General features: G+C 40.9%; 1 protein-coding gene across 1 annotated transcript in view; it reads right to left on the bottom strand.

Annotated features, from left to right (window-relative positions):
- The window catches only part of RBFOX1 (RNA binding fox-1 homolog 1), a 1,146,709-nt gene that overhangs the window by 1,000,683 nt on the left and 124,401 nt on the right, over positions 1 to 21,625 (bottom strand). Inside the window, exon 2 of the mRNA XM_041401522.1 lies at positions 16,137 to 16,196. Within this exon, the coding sequence (XP_041257456.1) occupies positions 16,137 to 16,196 (60 nt within the window). The remainder of the gene's footprint in view (positions 1 to 16,136; positions 16,197 to 21,625) is intronic.

Raw genomic sequence — 21,625 nt, 5'->3', positions numbered from 1 at the left:
ACTGCAGCACTGAGGACTGAGCAGTGACACAACAGGGATGGGTCAGCCCTGGGAACAGGCAGCTGATGGGAGCTCTGGCTCCCTTCAGCTCCCTAAAGGCAATTTTTGGGAAAAAGAGCCAGAGTTGGACACAGAGGCACAGCAATGAGAGGTACAGACACAGCCTGGAACTGCTGACTAGAAAGAAGGAAAACAAATTTGATCAGGAATATGGTGAATCATCAGAAGAGAGGTCCAGAGATGACACAGCAGAGATTCAAAACTCAGCACCTAGAGAGCAGAGCAAGTGAATAAAAGTATGAATAAGCAAGTGCAAAAAATCCTTAAAATGATCATCTGTGTCTTCTGATAACATTCTGAGTCTTTTAGTGTCTTATTTCATTCAAGAATCAAAACCCAGTTGTGCCAAGCCCCAAAACTGAGATAAGTTCACCACTCTGAAGTGTTTACAAGATGAAGTTACAATGACAACTGATAAAACAATAAAAAACAGAGACTAACAATGGGACTGCTCAGAACAGAGCCTCAGCAGCAGCACCATCACAGCAAGTCCTACACACCATAATTAATTCATCGTGGTATCCAAAATTTCAACAATCTTTTCAGCACGTTCAAGTATCTTCAGAGAATGAAGCCTTTGTAAAAGGAGAATGTAATTTCAAAATCAGACTTCAGTGATGACTGAAGACAAAAGCTGAAGGTGCACTGGTTAAAGACCCTTGTCATGGCCTTATTACAATAATAAGGCTGCCAGTTGATGGAAATTAAAAACATAATTGTCCTCACTGAAAACTGTTCCATTTCTGCAAGCTGGGATTCTCTTTCCCCTGCATGTTCCCTCCTCATATTAAAAAAAAAAAAATACCCTCTGTAATCATAAATGCTCCTATTCAAGAGCAAACTCTTTTCTTTCACCACTTTAAATTACTAAATAGCTGCCTATTTTAATATTGCAATGGATTGGAAATCATAGCTTTCTAAAAAGCAAAACACAGTGTCCTAAGAATTACTTTCTCTTCTAAAAGGCTGATTTCTTCTAGATAAATAGCATTCTATTCCATGTCAATTTATTCTAAAGGGAGAAAAGAAGCCAAAGAAAAAATATTATGCACATAGCTGGACCACAATAACACAAAGTTTTACCTTTGGAAAAGCTTGGATTGTTTTCTTACCCTGAACTTTGCCTTTTTGCATTGCTAATCTTGTTAATGGGCTCTGAAATTCGCATGGTGAGAATAACCAGCCTTACAAGGTCCTCACTTTGTCTACTGGTTGTAAAGGTTATGTTTGACATTGGGAAATAGTGACATGCCTTGAAAAGGTAAAAGTGTAACATGCTTCATTAGGGTCAGTGGTACAACAACACTTGTCAGTGTCTTTAAAACATGAGCATCTGCGCCTACTTTTAGCCAATTTGTGTAACATGCTTCATTAGGGTCAGTGGTACAACAACACTTGTCAGTGTCTTTAAAACATGAGCATCTGCACCTACTTTTAGCCAATTTAATAAATTAAAAAAAAAAAAAAAACCCAACAACCATGAATGGCGTTTGAGGTGCAACCAATTAAAAAAAAAAAAAAAAACAAAAAAAAAAAAAAAAAAAAAAAACAAACCAAACAAAAAAAAACCCCAACAACCATGAAATGATGTCTCTGATGCTTGCAGTATCTCTCAGGCTAACCCCAGAGTGGGCAGCCAGAGTCACAGAGCTGGAGCTGTGATCACCACAGTGCAGCTCCAGAGTGTTCCATTCCCTTGTGCTGCTCCCAGGATAAGCAGCACGCCTGAGCACACAGGGAGCAGCTGGGAAGTCTCATCTCACATCTGGGGATGCTGACATTTGCTGCCAGCTCCCAGGCATTGCTCCACATCTGCAGGGCCAAGAGCACCGGAATGATGCTGTCAGTCACACACAGCAGAGCCCACAGCCCTTTCTTGAGGTGCTCACCTTCTGACAAACACACTGAAAGAACAAATCAAACCCCTGAGCTGAGAACACACTGTGTTTAAAATACATCATTTCTCATGCAATTGGAAAGCCTGAGGTGACCCGCCTGTGTCCATCCCACCCCTGAAGTGTGCACTGCTCCCACTGCAGCCCCATCCACCCCCCCAGCACCCCAACCCCAGGGGCTGCAGGGGTCTTTGCATCAAGGTTTGCATTCCAATATCCCCTGCTAAAGGCTCGCTGTGCCACAGCATTGCTTTATCCACTTTTCAAATAAGTCAATCTTTTGATTTCAAGTAAATGATTTGAAGCTCTTCAGGTAGAAAACTCTACAAAACAAAAATTCTCCGTACCCCTTACACAACGTAGTGGCAAATTTTGCATAACTTTAGTAATCTGCTGTAAGACTGTGTCAGCCATCAGAAATTAGTGTCTTTTGGGGAGCTTGTAGAGCCCCAGAGCCCCTTGCCAGTCATCCCAATAATCCCCAGCTGCACACCAGGCATTGGAACAGCACAGGCACAGAGCCTGAGGAGAGCAAACTCTTCCCACAGCTCACTCTTGATTTACTGGAACACAACTGTGATGGATAAACAGGAGCCATGCATCATAAAAAGGAGCAAAGCACTTTTTTTGGATCATAGGGGACATGCAGAACACAAGCTCCAAGGCTTGAAATGGAAGGCCTTAGAGAGGGAAAAGGGTCTGAGCTGAAGGTTAAGCATATGCACAACATGCACTGGGAAAGTCTGTGGCTCTTGGACTCAATCCTAAACCTTCAAAGTTCTGAAAAAATACAGAATATTAAAGTGGCCCAAAAAAGCTCTTTAAAAAGATACACATGACCCTCACACAGTGTCTCTGTCTTATCAAAAAGCACCATCACATTCAGAAAAGAAGATCTTGTATTTGCATTGCTTTGTTTGGCCAAAAAGAAAATACATATTCCTTCTCCCTTGTTACATTTCTGTGATTTCCTCTTGTAAGGAGGAACAATTGGCAGAATTGATGGCACTGAGCATTTAGAGGTTACCCAACACATGAAAATAAATGCTCTGTAAAATAATCAGGTGCAAATTCTTACAAATCAAGAAACAAAAATCTTTCCTCCCCATCCCAATTAATCTGACCTTGAACTGGTATTTCTAAGCAAAACTAGACAGGGGAAATACCACTGGAAAAAAATCTTCTAGCACTTTCCTTTAAGTGCCTCAGACAAGACTGAGAGGGCAGCAGAGTAAGTGAAAAAGGGACAGAAGTGGATGAATGAAATGGGCACAAACACACTTCCCTGTCCTCATTATTTCTGCAGCAATTTTTCAAAATGCTGTTGACACCATAATAGTCCCCAGGGAGAACATGTTAAGTAAAGGGAGAGCAGCTCCATTTATCATTAAGGGGACAGCAAATTTCCCAGTAGAAATTATGCCAACCTGCTAATACAGCTAACCAGGAACTGGTGAAACCAGATCTTTCTGTTAGAAGTCAAATTACAGGATTTTACTCTGATTATTGGGAATTTCAGAGTTGTTCATTCTGGGGAGTACATTCTACATTACTACAGCCAAACCTGGGGGTGGACAGACCAAAAAAACACACTAATAACAACATTGGAACAGACAAACACTTTACTTGGAGATGAGAGTTTGAGAACCTGAGTTCCCCTGTCTAATCCTGGGAAAATAAAGGAAGTTTTCAAGATTTTGTACACAAAGACCACATGATAGCATAAAGATACTATTGCAGCTGAAGTGGAAAAAGATGTTAAAAATCTAGGTTTTCCTAGGATTGAACTTCAGCTAACTCACTTCCATTTACAGTACCATTCCTCAGACAGCTCAGGAATTAATTAAAACAGAAAATCTCAGGGGCATCCATATGTGAGAACAGGACCTCTGGAAAGCCACTTCACTTCTACTCCTCCCTTTCAGTTATATCATTCGCAATGGGACAAAGACCAAAGAGAGATGTCTTTACTTGGACAGTCACACGAAATCCAGGCCTTTGCAAACCCAGTCAAACATTGTATTGCCTTAGTTTGGTTCTGTTGGGTTGCAGCTGCAGATAAGATTTTTGAAGCTGCAGCAGCCAGACCAAAAAAAGCAGAGTCTTTGATAAGCCAGTGTCTGTGCCAGAACCTTTTCTGTCTGTGGCTCACTTCTGTAAAGGAGGCACAGGAATTTAACTACATTCCCTTTTCAGAAACACAAATCCCACCATTTGCTTTACTAGTCAGTTTTTGCCTGCTTTCCATTTAGCCTATTCATTTCAGAAGATGTGCTCTGTACACTTCTAGTACCTTCAGCTGGAACTTCCCACCACAACTGGTTGGTCTTTTTGTGCAGAGGGGTTTGTCTTACAACTCCTACACAAGTGGTAATGGGACATTTCACCCTATTCTTTATGCACTGGCCAGCTTCCTAAACAAAGAAAATTAATTAATTCCACAGCTTTTCAGAGGGACCTGGGATAATCCTGGCAAATGCCATCTTTTTGACCTGGGTGCTGCAGAGAGGAATAAGCATCTGCTCCACAGCAGGATGGGGTGGGCAGAGCAGCACATGGATATCAGATGCACAGAGAAATCAGTCATGCACCAGCTCAGAAACTGCTAATAATGCACAGGTAACACAAGGATGTGCATGAAACACTGACACTGTGCTCTGATTATCAAGCAGAACTTCCCCTGATGCCTGCAGGTCTAGAGAGCAAATACCTCTGCATTAACATGTGCCTTGGACAACCCGGAACGCTGAGACCAGCATTTTAAAAGCAGAAGGGCTCTCCCTCATCAGATTTGGTTGTTAATTTTGGCTCAGGGACACATATAACTCTTCCTATGAAAAATAAAATATTAATTCCAACTTATTTTTAAAGGGTGAAAAAATACAAGTATGGAAAGCTGCCTTATCTGGCTCAATGAATGAAGTTGTAAACTGTTCATCTGCCTTGTTCTGTTCAAAAAGCACTTCCTAGCAGAGACCTCAGGAAACGGGAAATGTTCAGAAAGATTGAACCCTGAGTAGAAAACAGATCACAAGCCCACTTGAACAAAGTCCATGACCCTAAAGCAGAGCAGATGCATCTTAGTTCCTTTACAAATAGCTGTTTTTTCAACATTTGCTTTTTCATAAAACACTTCTCACACAGATGAACCTGAGGGAAGAGATGCAGTTTGCCAGTGTATTGATGGCTCAAATGGGTGGAATTCTGAGATGTAAACATCCCTGAGACTGGATAGTCATTCCATGGTTTTGTCATGAAGAGTAATTTACTTGTTGTAACCCCAAATCATGACCAAAAGGGTTACCTGGTTAACAGGTGTGGAGAGATGTTACCCATGGGTTTGTAGGATTTCATGACACACAAGAGCACAGAGGCTTTGTTCTCTAAATGGCTCTACTTTCTTCAAGATGACCACAAATACCACAAAAATCACCAATCACAACTCCTTTTTGCAGTGACCTATCACCACAGTGTGAACCACAACAGTTCCTTCAGTAGTCTTAATGAGAACTTGGAAGATTTAGTGCCATATTTCCATAAAACAAAAAGCACTGGCTGCCCTTGCACAGAGCCCAGTTGCATAGATGCAACAAATCACTTTTTTAGCTATTTTTTTCCTATAACATATAAAAGCTGTGCAATTTGTATAGAGCAGTAAAAGGCCCTTGGCTACATGCTAGGATAGAGAATATCCAAACATGCCTGGCTTCTACCTGAGTTTTAATGAGAGAATATAGGAAATACATATGTGACAATGGCTCTGTCCCCGTTCTTTCAAGTGAATAAATGTACTTTTAACTGAGAAGAAGAGAGATGTCAGTTCAGGGCTAAAGGAATTCATAGAGACATATTTAGGACCCAGGAGAAAAGATAAAAAGACTCCTGAAATTAACATTAACAGCAGGCACACAGTGTAGCCTTAAAATATTTTTAAGGTATTAGAGACATAACACCTGAAGGCTACAAATGTGTCTTTCACAAACACTTCAAAGTTAGCATCTGCTGCTGGGGTCATTCACCAAAATCACACACAAAAGGGGCATTTCTCACACACAGAGGCAGGTAAAGAAAAACAGGCTTCCTACTCTTCAGAATATATTTAAATATTGAATATTTAGGATTGAGGAATGCTTGAGGCAGGCACAGCACTGAAATTCCCCCTCTCCAGTGGGATGTTCCCAGTCCTGCTGGGCTGCACTTGGCCTGGACCTTGGGCTGTAACAGATCCAGCTCCAGGAGCTGTGCAGGGAACACTCAGAGCAATTCCCCTGAAAAGCAACACTGGGAGTTTTCTGTGCCTGGGAAAATTATGGGATTCAAATGCTCTGTGCTGGCACTGTGAGTTTGTGTCCCTTGTCCCTGGGGGACAATTCCCAGAGCAGCAGCAGCCCCAGCACAGCTCATGGTGATAATGCTGCACCTGTCCTACTAGAAGGGGAGAAAAAGTCACCTAAACTCACCTAAACCCTGACATTAGATATATGTTGTTACATGGCAAGTTCTTTTCTGTCCATAATTCTATTATAAATACAAAAAATCCAAAAGATACAGGTGGTAAATGGGTCAGCTGACCTTCTGTCTTTAAATACAGTGCTGCAAACAATAGAGTTCTGCATGGAGCTTGATTTGAAAAAGCAGAAAGCAGGAAATAATAACAAAAAATTGAAAATATTTGCCTTTTTTTTTTTTTTTGTGTGTGGCACCTATTAAGACTTCTGTCAAAACATTGACTCTTCTCCCCCAATTAGGGTAAAGAATTATTATAATTTCATTGATAAATAAAAATATTACCTTTTACATTTAAAAACACCAATTCTATATTTTGTACTAAAAAGATGAAAACAGTGTGGTTTGATTGAAAGAGGAAAAACTTGTTCTGACAGCTTAAAGAGATAATTTGACTTAAGTTTAATTAACATTTACACCTGCACTCTCCCAATGAGCTGAGGGGGAAGATTAGCCACAGTATATGATGCTACCAGGAGTTCAATTCAATATTTATTATTCATCCCAGTATTCTGTAGGAATGAATTCATTTAATGAGCAAACAGGCATTGTGAATACTAGAATGGATTTTCAACACTTCAGATATTTATGTCAGTGGAGGTAACAGAGAAAATGTTTACTTGTGAGGCACTGGGATGTGGTTTTCCCCTGTGTATTTCTCTTCTCCGCTGATGTTTTCACCTCAAAACCCTCACACTGACCCAGAGCCAAAGCACTGCTCGAGGTGCAGCTGGAGCCCACGTGAGCTTGTCTTCCTGGGACAAACTCCCTCTCCAAGGGGGTAATTCTGGTTTTCAGTCTCATCTCACTGCTCTACACCCCATTTATTGAAACTCCTCTGTTAATCCTTTGCTTCACCAGTTGTTGGTTTAAACATTCATTTGGGAGTTAGATCTGTTGCCCAGTTGTAGGTAAGGAATTTTCCAGCAATATTAGAGTTGTGACTCCATTTATAAAACGAAAAATTTTCAAAGCAGGTATTTCAAGCTCTCTCCCATATTGTAAAAGAACATCACAACCCATTCCTGTTATCTGGGGATTCTTGGATCAGATTTCAATTTCTTTCAAGTCCCATTTCCTTGCCGTCATGTCAGTGACTCACATTTTGTTGCTGTGCTCATGAAGTGTTTTATTAATGAAGATGAAATAACAAACACCCACACTCTGGCAAATCTACTTCAGGCCTCACAGTTTTACTCTTCTCTTTGCTGGTACTTTCACACATTTGTTTTCCATATTTCAGATGCTTGAGGCCTTGATAGCATCATTATAGAACTGTTTAATCAAACCCACAGTTTACTCTGACAATATTTGGCATTAGTAACAGCTATAACTCACCATAAACATTCCACTGGCAACTCACTCATGGGAGAGTTTTCAGTGGCTTTTACATAATCAAAAATCATGTGGCATTAAACAGACACTTAGATACAGACTGTAATTCTGAATTATTCTGCTATGGCTTTTTGTATACATAGAAGAAAAACCAACAGATTTCTTCCACTGTTGTGTATAAATTCAAAATAAAACAGAGGCAAAAATTGTAGTAGTAAAAAACTTTTAAGTTCCCCAAGGAGAGAGAAGCCCCATACAGCAGAGTGATCAAAAGACAGAATTAAAAATACTTCAAATGCCAAAAAATGTGCAGGTTCAAAACCAATTTAGAGAAAAATTTAGGAGGAATATATATTAGAGGTTATTAAGGGCAAAAATGGAAATTTTCCAACAAGTCATTACATCTGGGGAAATTTAGGACCACAATAAAGATCCTTACACATCTACTAGTTCTTAAATGTTCATAATATCTGGCCCCACTGGAATAAAACATCATGCACAATACTCTCACCAAGAACAACCACTGTTGTGCTCTTAACAACACTTTCCATCTTACTTAGGCAGGAAATTACTGGCAGTTTTCTTAGGATGTAAATTGGAAAACACTGATGAGCAACAGGCAGAACTTGCAATTGCTTCAATTACTCTCATAACCCCTTCCTTTTTTAAAAGCATCAATACTACAGATTGCTTTGGGGAGCTTATTTCTTCCTGCATTTTTTTAATAGTATTCTGCATTAAATGGATGTTTAGCCATCTCCTCAGAAGCAAATCTGTCCCTCAGCACAAATACTTCCTTCACAGCTCCCGAGGAAGGACACAAACAGCCAAGGGAGGAGATCAATATCCCGCTATTTTCAGCTGTTTGGTCTTCATCCTTAATACAGTCAGACTGCCAGAATCCCCACGTGTGGTAATTGCAAATTTTTCTTAATTATTGCATATAATTTGCATTTCTGTTTCAAATATCCAAACACAGATGTGTCTATTTAAACAGGTTCCCACAAATCTTTATTCTGGGGCTCAGAGATTCCTGCTAAAATGCTCCAAGCAAATGCTTTGACCTTTTCCCAGCAGTGTTCACATGCTTCACGTGAAGAATATCCAAGTGCTCTGTGATGTGAGGACATTTAACCAATCACCCCTTCAGCCATCTCCCCTTCTGTACACACTCTCACTTTTTGGAAGTGCACTGACAGTCAGCACATCCTGTTCTCTGCTAAGTAAATAAGAAGAGGGTGGTTACAGCCATTTACCAGAGGAACCTGAGATGTGCTGGACTTTGCTGACTTGAACTCTCAGATGTCAAAATTCTATCCTGTAAAAGCTCCCATCATCTGACATTTATACAGACAGGAATATTTTCCTCCACACTCGTGCTAATATGGCCAATAAGACACTTTCACTGCACACTCCCACTTAACCCACAATAAAGATTAGTTCTGGAACAAAATTAAACTGCCTCAGATGTGATTTTTCCCAGATTTGACTCTCTCTAAGCAAACCACATCTATTACCAGCAAAAAACACAGACCATTGCACGTGGCAGCTCATTTCAGTCTCTGTCAAACTGGTGCTTTCCCTGCAAAAGTAAGAAAAAAATTCCCAACAATAAACCCCAGACATTTTATGATATTTTTAAGCAGGAATTTTAAAATAACATCTTTCTTTCAATAATGAACAGGAAAAATCCTACAAATAATCACAAGTTTCAATGAATCTAGGTTGTTTTAAAAATCAAAACTTCAAATGCTCTATATTCAAAAAGCTTCTCTTCCACCATTATTACATCTGTCCTCTGCCAGATGAGAGCACCACTGCACCAAATTGACCAAACCCACATTTTGGGGAGCTGGGGTGAGCCGAGAGGCAGCAGGGGCAGTGCCTGCCCTGGCACAGCAAACCCAGAGCCAGGGCACTGAGCACATGGTCCCAACACTAACACAAGCTCAGTGGAGTGCAAACCATTTTCAGAAAAACCCACCGTGTGAGTGCCGTGCCAGCGGCTGGGTTCACAAACCCACCCTGTGAGTGCCGTGCCAGCGGCTGGGTTCACAAACCCACCCTGTGAGTGCTGTGCCAGTGGCCGGGTTCACAAACCCACCGTGTGGGTGCCGTGCCAGTGGCCGGGTTCACAAACCCACCCTGTGAGTGCCGTGCCAGCGGCCGGGTTCACAAACCCACCCTGTGGGTGCCGTGCCAGTGGCTGGGTTTAAAAACCCACCCTGTGGGTGCCGTGCCAGCGGCTGGGTTCACAAACCCACCCTGTGGGTGCCGTGCCAGTGGCCGGGTTCACAAACCCACCCCTGTGAGTGCTGTGCCAGTGGCTGGGTTCACAAATCCACCGTGTGGGTGCCGTGCCAGTGGCTGGGTTCACAAACCCACCCTGTGAGTGCCGTGCCAGTGGCCGGGTTCACAAACCCACCGTGTGGGTGCCGTGCCAGCGGCCGGGTTCGTGCTCTGAAGAGCGGTGCCCAGCAGCAGCGCGGTCCCTGGCGGCGCGGTTTGCCGCCGGCTGTCACTAGGTGGCACCTTGGCATCGCGCTCTGCATCTCCTGATGCCTCCTGCAGCCCGAGCATCCCCGGCACCTCCCGGTACCCAGGGCTCGGCCAGCGCCCTGCCGAGACCTCAGCTGAGCAAACACCAACTCCTGCCTTGCTCCCTCTGCCCCGCATCCCGTCCTGTTGGAATTCACAAGATTTATCCCATAAACTTGTCCGTAATGCACATCACACTGTGATTGTCCAAGTGACAGCACTGCTGTTAAGAGGGAGCATTGGGAGGGGTAACTCTAATTTATATCCCTCATCCTGATATATAAATTGAATTAATTAAAATTATATAAAATAAAATATAATTATATAAAATTAAGTAAAAATAAATTAGAAATAAAATATTAGTAAAAATAGAACCAATATAAGTACATAAATAAAATATAATTATATAGTATAATAACATAATATAATAATTTTATATAACTATATTATACAAGAATATAATGTAATAATATAATAGTATAATAGTATAATATTATAATATGATACTGTAATATATTATAATCTAATGAAATATAATATAATAATTTTATTTATTAAAATAATAAAATAGAAATAAAATGGAAATAAAATAGAAGTAAAATAGAAATAAAATAGATAGAAATTCTGATTCTCATTAGAGTTCTCCAAAGTTTTTATTGTTGGATTCCAGAAGCAGGTTTTTGAGTGTGGTGTTTGTTTGCTTGGTTTTGTTTTCTTTTCAAATTCTGGGTGTTAGTACTTTACAAATGCTGTTAAAATGGATAAAATGCAAAAGAAAAAAATTTAAAAATACTATCTGAACTAGAAATATTTTCTGTATTAATGATGCATTGATTCATCTGCCTCTAAGACACATGAAAGTATCAAAGTGAGTGGGATGTGATTCCTACAGCACAGCTGAACAGACCTGGTTTGATGGTTAAGAGTCTTGCTGTGCAAATTGTTATGCAAATCAATAATTGTATTAATTTATTCTCCCAATAGCACATTTTCATAAAACCTGACTGAAAACTAAGATTCAAAGATCAGGTAAAGCAAAGTGATCACTTCCCGTTTAGTCTCACTTGGATGACACAAGCAGAAATTACAGAAGTGCTGCACGAAATGGATTTTTATGCCCTGTTTGTTGCAGTCTCTCCATCCATCTCTGGGAGCAGCCTACAACCAGTTTAGTCCTGCTGGCAGTGAAGAACATCAACTTCTGCTCACCTTTCATACAACTCTGGGGCAGACACTGCCTTTTCCTGCTTTTTCTTCATCTCCATCCATTTATTCTTAGATTATGAGCATGCTCACAAGACCCTCCCCGAAAGCCTACTGAATTCCAGTATTTAGAAGTACCAAAATCTGATTACTAACAGCAGCAAAGGCTTTTGGTTTTCTCCTTTGCTTTTTCTGCAATTCCTTTGAAAAGAGCTCCATTTATTCTTTAGACATGTCTTGTGTCTCTGTGTACAGCTGCTGTCCAACTCCAGCTTTTCTTTCCATACCAGAATGATGAGTATTCAAGAATCTTTTATCAAACCATACCTGGCATTTCAGCAGCTCTCTGGATTTACCTGCTTATTTGCACTTGAATTTCCTGCTATTGGAAATTGTTTACTCTTATTTTATTTAGTCTCTCACCTCTTCAGCTAAAGAACTAACACAGAAGAATCTCTAATGGTGAAATGAAGGAAGGCTGGAGAACAGGGCAATTTCTTAGTTTCATCTCCCCTGCCAGAGAAGATGACACCTGCCTCAATTTTAATCAATGAAAAGCTCAAAACCTCAACTGTGTCAACTTATCCTGGAGATCTGCTTCTCTACGAATAATAAATCAGCTCCAGCTCTGTAGACACCACACCATTACCACTCCAGGCAAGGTTAACTCTGATAAACAACATTCAGCACCTGATTTAATAACAGCACACAAGTACAGCCTGGTGGAACAGTGAAAAGGGGTCAAGATATTACAGGAGTTTGAATCTAAGAATAACTGGTTTGTCCTAACTTCATTCATCACTAAGTAACATTTCCAATTTGAGGATTTTCCCTATACAACCACTAATAGTAACACTGTCTCATAATTTAAATGATACTGGAGTATTTTCAATGAGACATCTCCATGTGGAAATATTCTCCATAATATATGGAATAATAGCTGTGACCTCCAGCCATTGGGCCAATTCCTCTGCTGGGATAAAAACACACCGCCATGGGAGCAAAACACTGTGAGCAGATGGAGGTGGAAGGAGCAGAACTCAGCATTCTGTACCTGCTTCTGACTTCTCCCATCTGCTGTGCATTAACACAGCAACATTTCATCTGCCTGCATTCCCAAATCAGTAATTGGATGGAAAACTTTGCAAAATCTTCCCACAATAAGCATTGCAGGTAAAATTTTCCCCTCATGCTGTATTCCATTCATCATAAACCATGCTGATCCTCATGACAGAGCTGTAAAGAATTTTCTCTATTTTTTCAGTAGATGAGATAGTTTCCTCCATTTTCAGTATAGACGAGTTTGAGAAATAAAACCAAACTGAGCCAGATATTCCCCAGATTTGTTGGTTTTATTGGCATAAGGTAGATCAGCTCTATGTTACTGTTTGAGATGCCTGCACAATGCACTTTCCCTTCTCCCCCTGCACAGAAGACTCTCCCCTCCCACCCAACCCGTTATCCAAATGCTCTGTGATGATGGTCAGAGAAGACTTATATTTGCTGTCACTTGTTTTGTTCTCTCCCTGATAGTGACAGATTCATTTAATATTTTTTAAGAATGCTAACACATTCCATTCAACAGGAATCTGAAATTTAAAGAAGAGCACCTTTTTTTTTTTTTGCAAGTCATTATCCCTACCTAATAGATATCCCTCCTGAAGCAGCAGTAGCAATGAAGTAATTTCAGGTACTATCACATTTCTATTCAGATCACAAGCAGCAATTCTTGCAGCGATTTTATTTCTCAGCAAAAATCATTATTGTCCCTCCTGAATTACCCTGAAGAGTCCTATTTTACTTCCACTACCTCTTCTCAACATTTCTTGATTAAAAAACAGTACATGATATTTGTTATCCAATATCAATATATAGAAAAGATGGGAGAAATGGAGACTGGGGGAAAAGCAAAGTCACTTTAGAAAACATAAACCTTTAATAAGCAAGAAGGAAAATTTAAAGCAGCCTAAGAAAGACTGTGAAGCTGCACGTAGAAGAGTGCAGCACTCAGAGGAAACCAGAAGAAAAAGGAACACAAATCCAAGGATCCAGCCCAAATCCATCCCTCCATGGTCTGGCAGAGTCTTTAATTTAACAACTTCCCAAAGCTTCCAGTAATAATTCCTTCAGTTAGATTTTCTTAGCTCTGCAGATACAACCAAATGCCTGATGAGATTTAAGAACAAAAGAAAGGCTTTAAAAGACTCAATCACTCAGCTTAATGAAAACATCTTGAATTATTTAACAAACAATCTATTAGGCAGCTCCAGCTATCAGGAAACATGAAGTTTGATAGATCTGACTCCCTGCTGGAGTTTTATATCACAGTGACTCCAGCCCTTTCCATGCAGTCTCAGTGATGTAACACACAAGTGAATTCAGCCTGAGATTGAGCTGCATTAGACTTTCATATAGGACCTGTCACTAAGAGCAGGAAAAGCAGCCAACAATTATTTAAAAAAAAGAAAAAAAAAACCTGGAAATAAGCTTTCCAGACCCTGGAACTGGGGCATTATTCAATAATTCGTTCTCAGGTCCATTTGAATTCTCATCTGTCAACTCTCCTTTTATTACCAGACTGTTCTATAAGCAATGATCTGGCAACACACTTGAAAAATCTACGTATTCCTCCTCATCCATCACAACAAACAATTTTCCAAGCAACAACAGAGACAGTGTAATTTCAAGAGCAATAAGCTCAACTCCTAACTCATTATTTTTATGCCATTGTAGTGTGGCATAAGAAATATCATGGAAAACAGGAAACCTTTTCCTCTTTCCATCACAATCCTCTTCAATACATTAAAATGCACTGCTAAAAGTGCCTTTAGAACTCTTTTCATCACTCAAAAATAAGCAAAAAATAATTATAAGTCCAAGCTACTGAGGCTCAAGGAAGACAATTGAAATCTTGTTTGTTAAGTCACTACTTCAACGTCTGAGGACATTTTGCTACAGACAACAAAAGGATTCAATCACAGGGGAAAAACAAAAAGAAAAATAGAACTCCCTGAGACAGTTTGACCAAGAAATTCAGCAAAGCCCCCACCCTCTCAGTACAAAATGACAGGTGTTCATCAAATCTTGTTCTGCACTTGTAAAAACATTTTTTACTTTAGAGAACACATTCAGCCAGAGAAACACTACATCGTTCTTCAAAATATTCCTTTTTAACTGACACAAACCTAATTTCGATGCAAATATATGAAGCACATAAAACCAAGTTTCTAAAAATAAACCTCCACCTCTCAGAACATCATTCTCAAAGTCAACTTTTGCCAAACTAACAGAAAGGCTGTGACTTTGTGTAGCAAAATGTTCCAGCAAGAAGCGTCAGTGCAGGAAGAATTATTGAAAGATATTCTTCCAAAACCTACTATACAGGGTAAAAAAAAGATCCTGTCAAATCATCAGAGAAGCTAAAACCCTCTTATATACATTTTCACTTTTCAAGATATTTTTGTATTTCCGTTGGTGTGACTAAGCAGTTTCCAAGCCAGAGATTTCCAACTGAAAGACAGTGTTCATTTGGAGAAGGTCCAGCCACCTCCTCCTTTCAGGGAACTGTTAATGTTTGATGTTCATGTTTAAAACAGCATTAATCATGCCTGCAAACAGGGAGAAGGGGGTTGCTGAACATTCAAAATACGACTTCCTTATTCTGGCATAAATCCACACTCCTACAGTCTCGAGTCTGAGGGGATACAGATTAGATAATTAGAAAAAGAGGGGGGGAAATACCCAAACTAAATGTTCACAGAGTGACATCATTTCAATTTCTGGCACTATCCAAGGAGAGGCACTTGGAAAGGCCCTGTAGCACAATATTACTGCTTTAGAGAGACAAAAAAATATTAAAGGATCTTTACTGCAATGAATGATTAACTCTGAGTGACATCAGCCCCTGCTGATTATCACCAGCCCTGCGTAAATCAGACAGGGGCTGTAAATCCATAGCACCTCAGCATAACCTTGGTTTGGGGTACACATTTCCTGCCAAAATGGGATATTATACAGAAAATGGAGCATGCAGCACAGACACAGGGTAGGTTATAGCCAACCTTTAGGCCAGGAGAAAGATTCCTTTTGGTCCAGCCCTGTTTCCAAGCCAGCAGGGCCTTGCCCTTGTGAATGCTTTGCCTTTGCATGGCTCTGAACTCACCTGAACTTGTGTTTTCTCTTTTTGTAGCTGTCCTCCTCACTATAAAGTGGAATTACAGAAGTGCTTCCAGTTGTACCCCACACCCCCATTCCCTCTGGTTTTATCCCTCCTCTGCAGAGCAGTGACACAGCTTGGAGCCCAGTCTGAGCGTGCAGGTGACACAGTTTGTAGCACACACAAGAGAGAGCCACGGGGCTATTCCTGAACCCAATTGCAACAATTCTAATCACTTGGTCTCTCTTTGCTAAGACAGATATTCCCTGTACTATATATTCACATATTAAAGAGCATTTAAGCCAATTCAAGTGCAGTCACTTCAAAAGCAGCAAGGTGTCACAGGTAAGAGTTAGTGCCAGTGATTGATGACTGAAACAATTTAAAAGAAGATCTAAATTCAGTTACAAAATCTAATCTCTTCAGCAAAATGCTTTACTTACTGGACCTTGAGGACTGTTCTTGGCACTGGAAACCAGAGTCATAACATCAGATTTATAGTCCTGAAAAGAGAAAAGGGGGAAAAAATAGTCAGATTAAAGATAATAGATGGCACTTTACATATCAGGAATAAAGACCAACATTGAGCACCACTAGGATTAGGCTCAGAGGTGCCATTAGTACAACATTTGATTATGGAGAATTTCATTGCTGTTCATCTTGTGCCTTAGACCCTTTTGACTAAATTACACACTTTTTTGGTTTTACCATAATGATCCCCAAGGAAGGCAGCAGCCTGATGTCTCTTTTGGAAGGCAGTGGGGTGGGAAGGACAGGATTTCTGCCTTCCAGAAACAGGGGGGAGAGCTCCATTGCACTTCCTGAACCAGCCCTGCACATGAGATTTGGGTGACAGTTTCTCAGCCCCTCAAAATTCTCTCATCTGATGACAAACGACTCTCATCCCATCACAGGGACCATGGTTTATTTCCTGCTTAGCAACAGCCCTGTAAATGATGTTCCAAAGCCCTGCAGCACAGGCTGTGCAGGAGGCAGGCCCATGGCTATGCTGGCTCACCATTCTTGTGTCACATCTCCATCTAGGTCCACCCTAAAGCAATGTAAAGTTCCTTATTTTCTACCCCTCAGGAAGCTTCTCCTACAGCCCAGCTGGCATTCCACAAGTCACGAAGAACTTTGGAGCTTGGGCATGAGAATAAGCTGAGTACTCTGCTGTTATTGCAATACAGGAACGAAGGTTTGGAGGGGTTTTTAACAGCTGAGAGAAGTGCCAGTGTCTAAACAGAGGTGCAATAGATTCAGGGCAGTGATTGAAACAGTTCTGATTTTAAAAGGATATGTTAGAAAGAGTTAGCACACCAAATTCTTGCCTCTTCCCTAATGAACACAGCCATTACACTCATATTTGTATTTTGAAAAGGTCTCCCAGGGCTGGCCTCCTCTTGTCATGCCATCCCTGTCAATAAAGATCAGATTTACATGGCAAGCCAAGCTACACAGTTCCCCCTATTGTCTGGGAATTAAAGTCTGATAGGCTGAAATTGAGTCCTATCTATCCAAGACAGCAGAGTAACTGCTATAAACTTCTTTTAATTATCATCATCAAGCATGCCTCCATATATAAAGCTTCTAAATCCTTTATTTATAGGAGATGTGCTCTGACCCAGGAGATAGATCATATTTCAGGGAGCTGGTAGTAATTCTCCATCCTTCACCCTGAGTATCCCCAAGTCTCTGAACTGTATAAATTAGAGTATCCCTCACTGTCCATTCAATTCAGCCATTGCAAACACCATCCTCTTCACAGGAAGTGCCAACAAACAGACTTCACAGGGTATAAACAGATAAACTACCACCAAAATCACTTCTTTGCAGCCCAATTCCGTGTTTCCCACAGAGGATAGCAGTAACTGTTGTCCACTAAGAAGCTGCAAACTGAGACCAACATTGAAGAAAACCACCAAGCAAACCTTCTCTATCCCAGCCCTGGATGGTTCCACAGCGCCTCCACACCCACTGCTGTGCCACTGAGCAGCTGTGCCTTTGCTGCCTTTCCAGGTTTTCCTCAAGCTGACTCCTGTCACTCACCTCCCTTTTATCCCTGCTGCCCCAGAGCTCTTTCCCTGCTCCTGATTTGCAAACACTCTGTGCAGCAGGATGGATGTGCAGCTATTGGCATTCCCTGCCCATTTCCTTCCCCTCTGCTTCCAGAGCTCCTCAGGCTGCACCATTTCCCTGGGATTACAGCTTCACAGTGCTCAGGAGGGACTGGGGCAATCCAAACTAACCTTTTTGCAGGGCTGTTTCTCCTGGGAAACTCCCTAGGAGAGGCAGTCAGGCAGAGAGACAACACATTTTGTTTCACACCACTCTTCCAGAAGGCAATGCCCCGAGTTCCAAATAAATATGACATTTTAAGCAGCTATTTTGCAAATACACTTCTTTTTCCCCCCAACCCAGCTAATCTCTAAGCATTGCACAGCTCTGTGTAGCAGTGACAAATTAATAAACAGCTTTAGGCCAATGCTGCATGTGGGACAACTCCTTGGGAAGTTCATGCTGTGCTCCCTATTAATAACTCGCTTACCACCTGTGAAAATCCAGGCACGTTGAACCAGAAAATAAAAGCAAAAGTAGCAAAGTTCCTCCATTTAGGTTGTTTTTAGTGGGGCAGAGAATTCCAACAACAATCCAGACTAATCTAAACCTGTTAGCAAGAGCCCAAATCCCTTCTCCAGTAATTCCAGACGCTTGGACTGGGATCCACCAAACCCCCTTCTCCTCCTCCTGCATCACCCAGGCTGAAATCACCATTCCCTCACCACAGCTGCAATAGCAGCATTCAGCTCTGACAGACAAAGGAGATTAATTCCCATCAGAATGATTTTCACATATAAGACACTTTTCTCTGCACCATTTCTGTATTTACAGCAAACAAAAAATTGGTTTGTGGAGTTGCTTTAGCACTCATTTTCAGGTAATGTGTCATAATAATATCTGGTACATGTTCAGGTTATGCAAAGTATTGTGCCACTGACAAATCATTTAACTATGCACTTGTCTTGGAGGCTACAGGAAAATGGAAATTACACAGTTGCAACACAGCAGCAGCACAATAAACAAAAACTTTCTCCCTCCTGTAGAGCTACACTTCATGTTCCTATCAGTGCCTCCTCCAGGTAATTTCTTTTGGGTCTCTTGTTTCCATTAACATTTGTATTTTGAGGTGATTTCTACTTGGTACTTGAAGGTGGAATTGCAACAACCATTTACAAGTTATTTTATTTTCAGGGCCTGTTCTGTTACCAAGGGCAGCTATGCTGTGTCCATGCCAGGCTTTCCAGAAGTTTCTTATGATTCCCATTACTGTCCATCTGCCCTTAGAGAAATCAAGAAATAGCAATAAAACGCTCCCTAAATTTTATGTGGGGCACAGCCTTCTCCCCACCCCTCCAACTGAAAGTTTGGACTAAATGTCAGCTAATAGACATTACTTTCTATTCTTCTGACTTTAATGGGAAAAATAAATTTTGGCAGTCTTTCCCCAGTGTTAAAAGTCTTAGCTACTCCCTGGGGATAGAAAGAATCAATGCAAGTAAGATCCATATTTTCTTTCTTGGAACACCACTACTTCCAGCAATTTATTTGACTGACTATGCCTTCTATTACCATGTAAATTGTTTCAGGCTGCAGGAAAAAAAAAAGTATTAATCTCTCCTCAGTAAGTCATAAAATAAAGAAATCAATTTCAAGGTCAATTTAGTCTAAATAACACCTGCTGCCCTTTTTGTAACATGCAGACTCCTCTGAAACACTAAGTTGCTGTCTATAAAGGCATCAGTACGTGATGTCTCACATAAATCAGGGTGCTGTATGGTACAGTGCAGCTGATTTGCAGGTACCAAGTGGGGCTGGCAAACAAGAGCCAGAGCAGGGCCCTCCTCTTCACACCTCTTCAACATCAGCACCAGACTCTGCAGTGGAAAACAGAGCCAAGGGAGCCTGGAGGGGTCTGGTTCTGCAAGAAACTTGTGCCTTGTCAGGTGTTGGGGACATCCAGGGAGTCCCAGCTCCCTGCTGGGAGCCTTGAGATCCATGAAGGGTCAGCAGCCTCAGGGTGAGCTTCAGAGAAGGGGAAAAGGACAAAAAAATAGTAGTAACAAGAAGAAATCTTTCCTTCTGCTGGAAAGCAGAGTGGAATGGCAGATACTGGGACCAGGAAATAAGATAATGGGGTTTTTTCCCTATCCTAGAATTCAGAAAAGGGAAACTACTTGAAATATCCTCTTTCATTCCACTTTTAAGTGGAAATCCATTTCTCTTCTGGCCAAAAACTGTCCAATCTTTCTTTTATATATACTTAGTGTGCTCTCATTGTAGCACAAGACTGCACTTAATGGCTCTAAAGGAGCTGGACATCCATGCCCTTCTCCTGAAAAGTTTGCCTTGAACTCTGTAACCTTCCTGGGCTGGAACAGAAAAGCTTCACAGCCCCAGGACTGGGTGGCCTGGCCACTGTGTTTCTCCCCACTGTGGCACTTCTTTCCCATAAGATGAATACAACTATTTTTCCTTTGTCATGTCCAATTCACAGCACTGCTGGTGTCTTGTAAAATCCAAAGTTCCTGACAGGTTTTCATTTGTTCCTCTGGGTCCCCAGCAGAAGATAATCTGGACAATCAATACCCAAGCAGCAGAAGTTCCTGATGAAGCAAATATTCAGATATTCTGGAAAGGGGACTCCATATTCCTGTAAGACTTCTCTAATGAAAATAAAACAATGTCCTGAAGGCTTCTGCAAAGGGCTGAGAACATAAGGATTCACAAGGCTGAGCAGACAGCAAATTTAAATCAATTTACAGAAAATGATCTAACACAGGAACCCTTTAAACTAGGAACAGATTGTGGCTTCCCTAACAGAGCTACAGCCCAGCTCTGCTCCAGGATATCCAGGAGATGGAACACCCCCAGGTGTCCCCAGGCACACAAAGAACAATGCTCCATGCAGCAATGGCACAGCAGCAGAGCTCTCTCTCAGACTGGTGGGCAATACTAGGTGGTGTCCAAGGCCTTCCCAGCATTTATTGCATAAATCTGGAGTTATTGAGGGGCTTCACTTCTTGTTCTACACAGCAGAAATACCTTCCTACTGTGCCCAATGAGAAAACCAACCCCAGCTCTATCATTTAGAGCAGGGAGTACACAACACCATCCCTGTTCCACAATTCATAGTCAGCACTGGAATGTGGAGCCTTTTTTATACATATATAGTCTTTGCATGTCTTCTGCTTTATCTGGAAGACAACATTTCACCAAATAATCAAAATGTAATTTAATCAACTCTGATATATTCATATATTTATAGAGTATAATGATTCCCCTGTCATGATACACTAGCAAAAAGGAATGTTGCCCTTTTCCATCAGATAACACTCAGTGAATCAAAGGTTATATTTTCCAATTTATTTCTATGTAAAGTCACAGGAAAAATAATTTATTTATTGGATATAAGAAAATATTTCATTTTTTAAATCCATGGTCCTCAATCCTATTTAATGCATACTTCTCTGTGAAATCCCACTATCACAAGCCAAGGATAATGGCTGTGTGTCAGGAGCTGCCAATATACTGACTCAGTGAGTCAAGAAACAAGGATGAGATTTACTAGGAATGATAAGCATATTAATGTTATATCATCTAAAATCATACAAATACTCATTTTGCAGTTGAGTGTGTCTAATAGCATGAGATTCCACAGTAGAAAAACAAACAGAAGCCTGGTATGGCTGTCCAAGGGCTCAAAAGCTTAGAAACACAAGAAAATAGCAACTTTTAAAAAATTGTTTATTTGTTTGACGTAAAGGAACAGAAACAACCACTAACTTCAGATGTACAGCAGAAAGAGCAGTGTAAGACACACAAGGAGCTTTTTTTAATGGGAAATTATCTTTTCCACATGCCAAGAAGAAGC

The sequence above is a fragment of the Onychostruthus taczanowskii genome, unplaced genomic scaffold (assembly GCF_017590055.1).
Source record: "Onychostruthus taczanowskii isolate IOZ18803 unplaced genomic scaffold, ASM1759005v1 scaffold19, whole genome shotgun sequence".
NCBI lineage: Eukaryota > Metazoa > Chordata > Aves > Passeriformes > Passeridae > Onychostruthus > Onychostruthus taczanowskii.
Note: the sequence above shows the minus strand (reverse complement) of the source record. Positions and strands in the feature narration are given on the sequence as shown.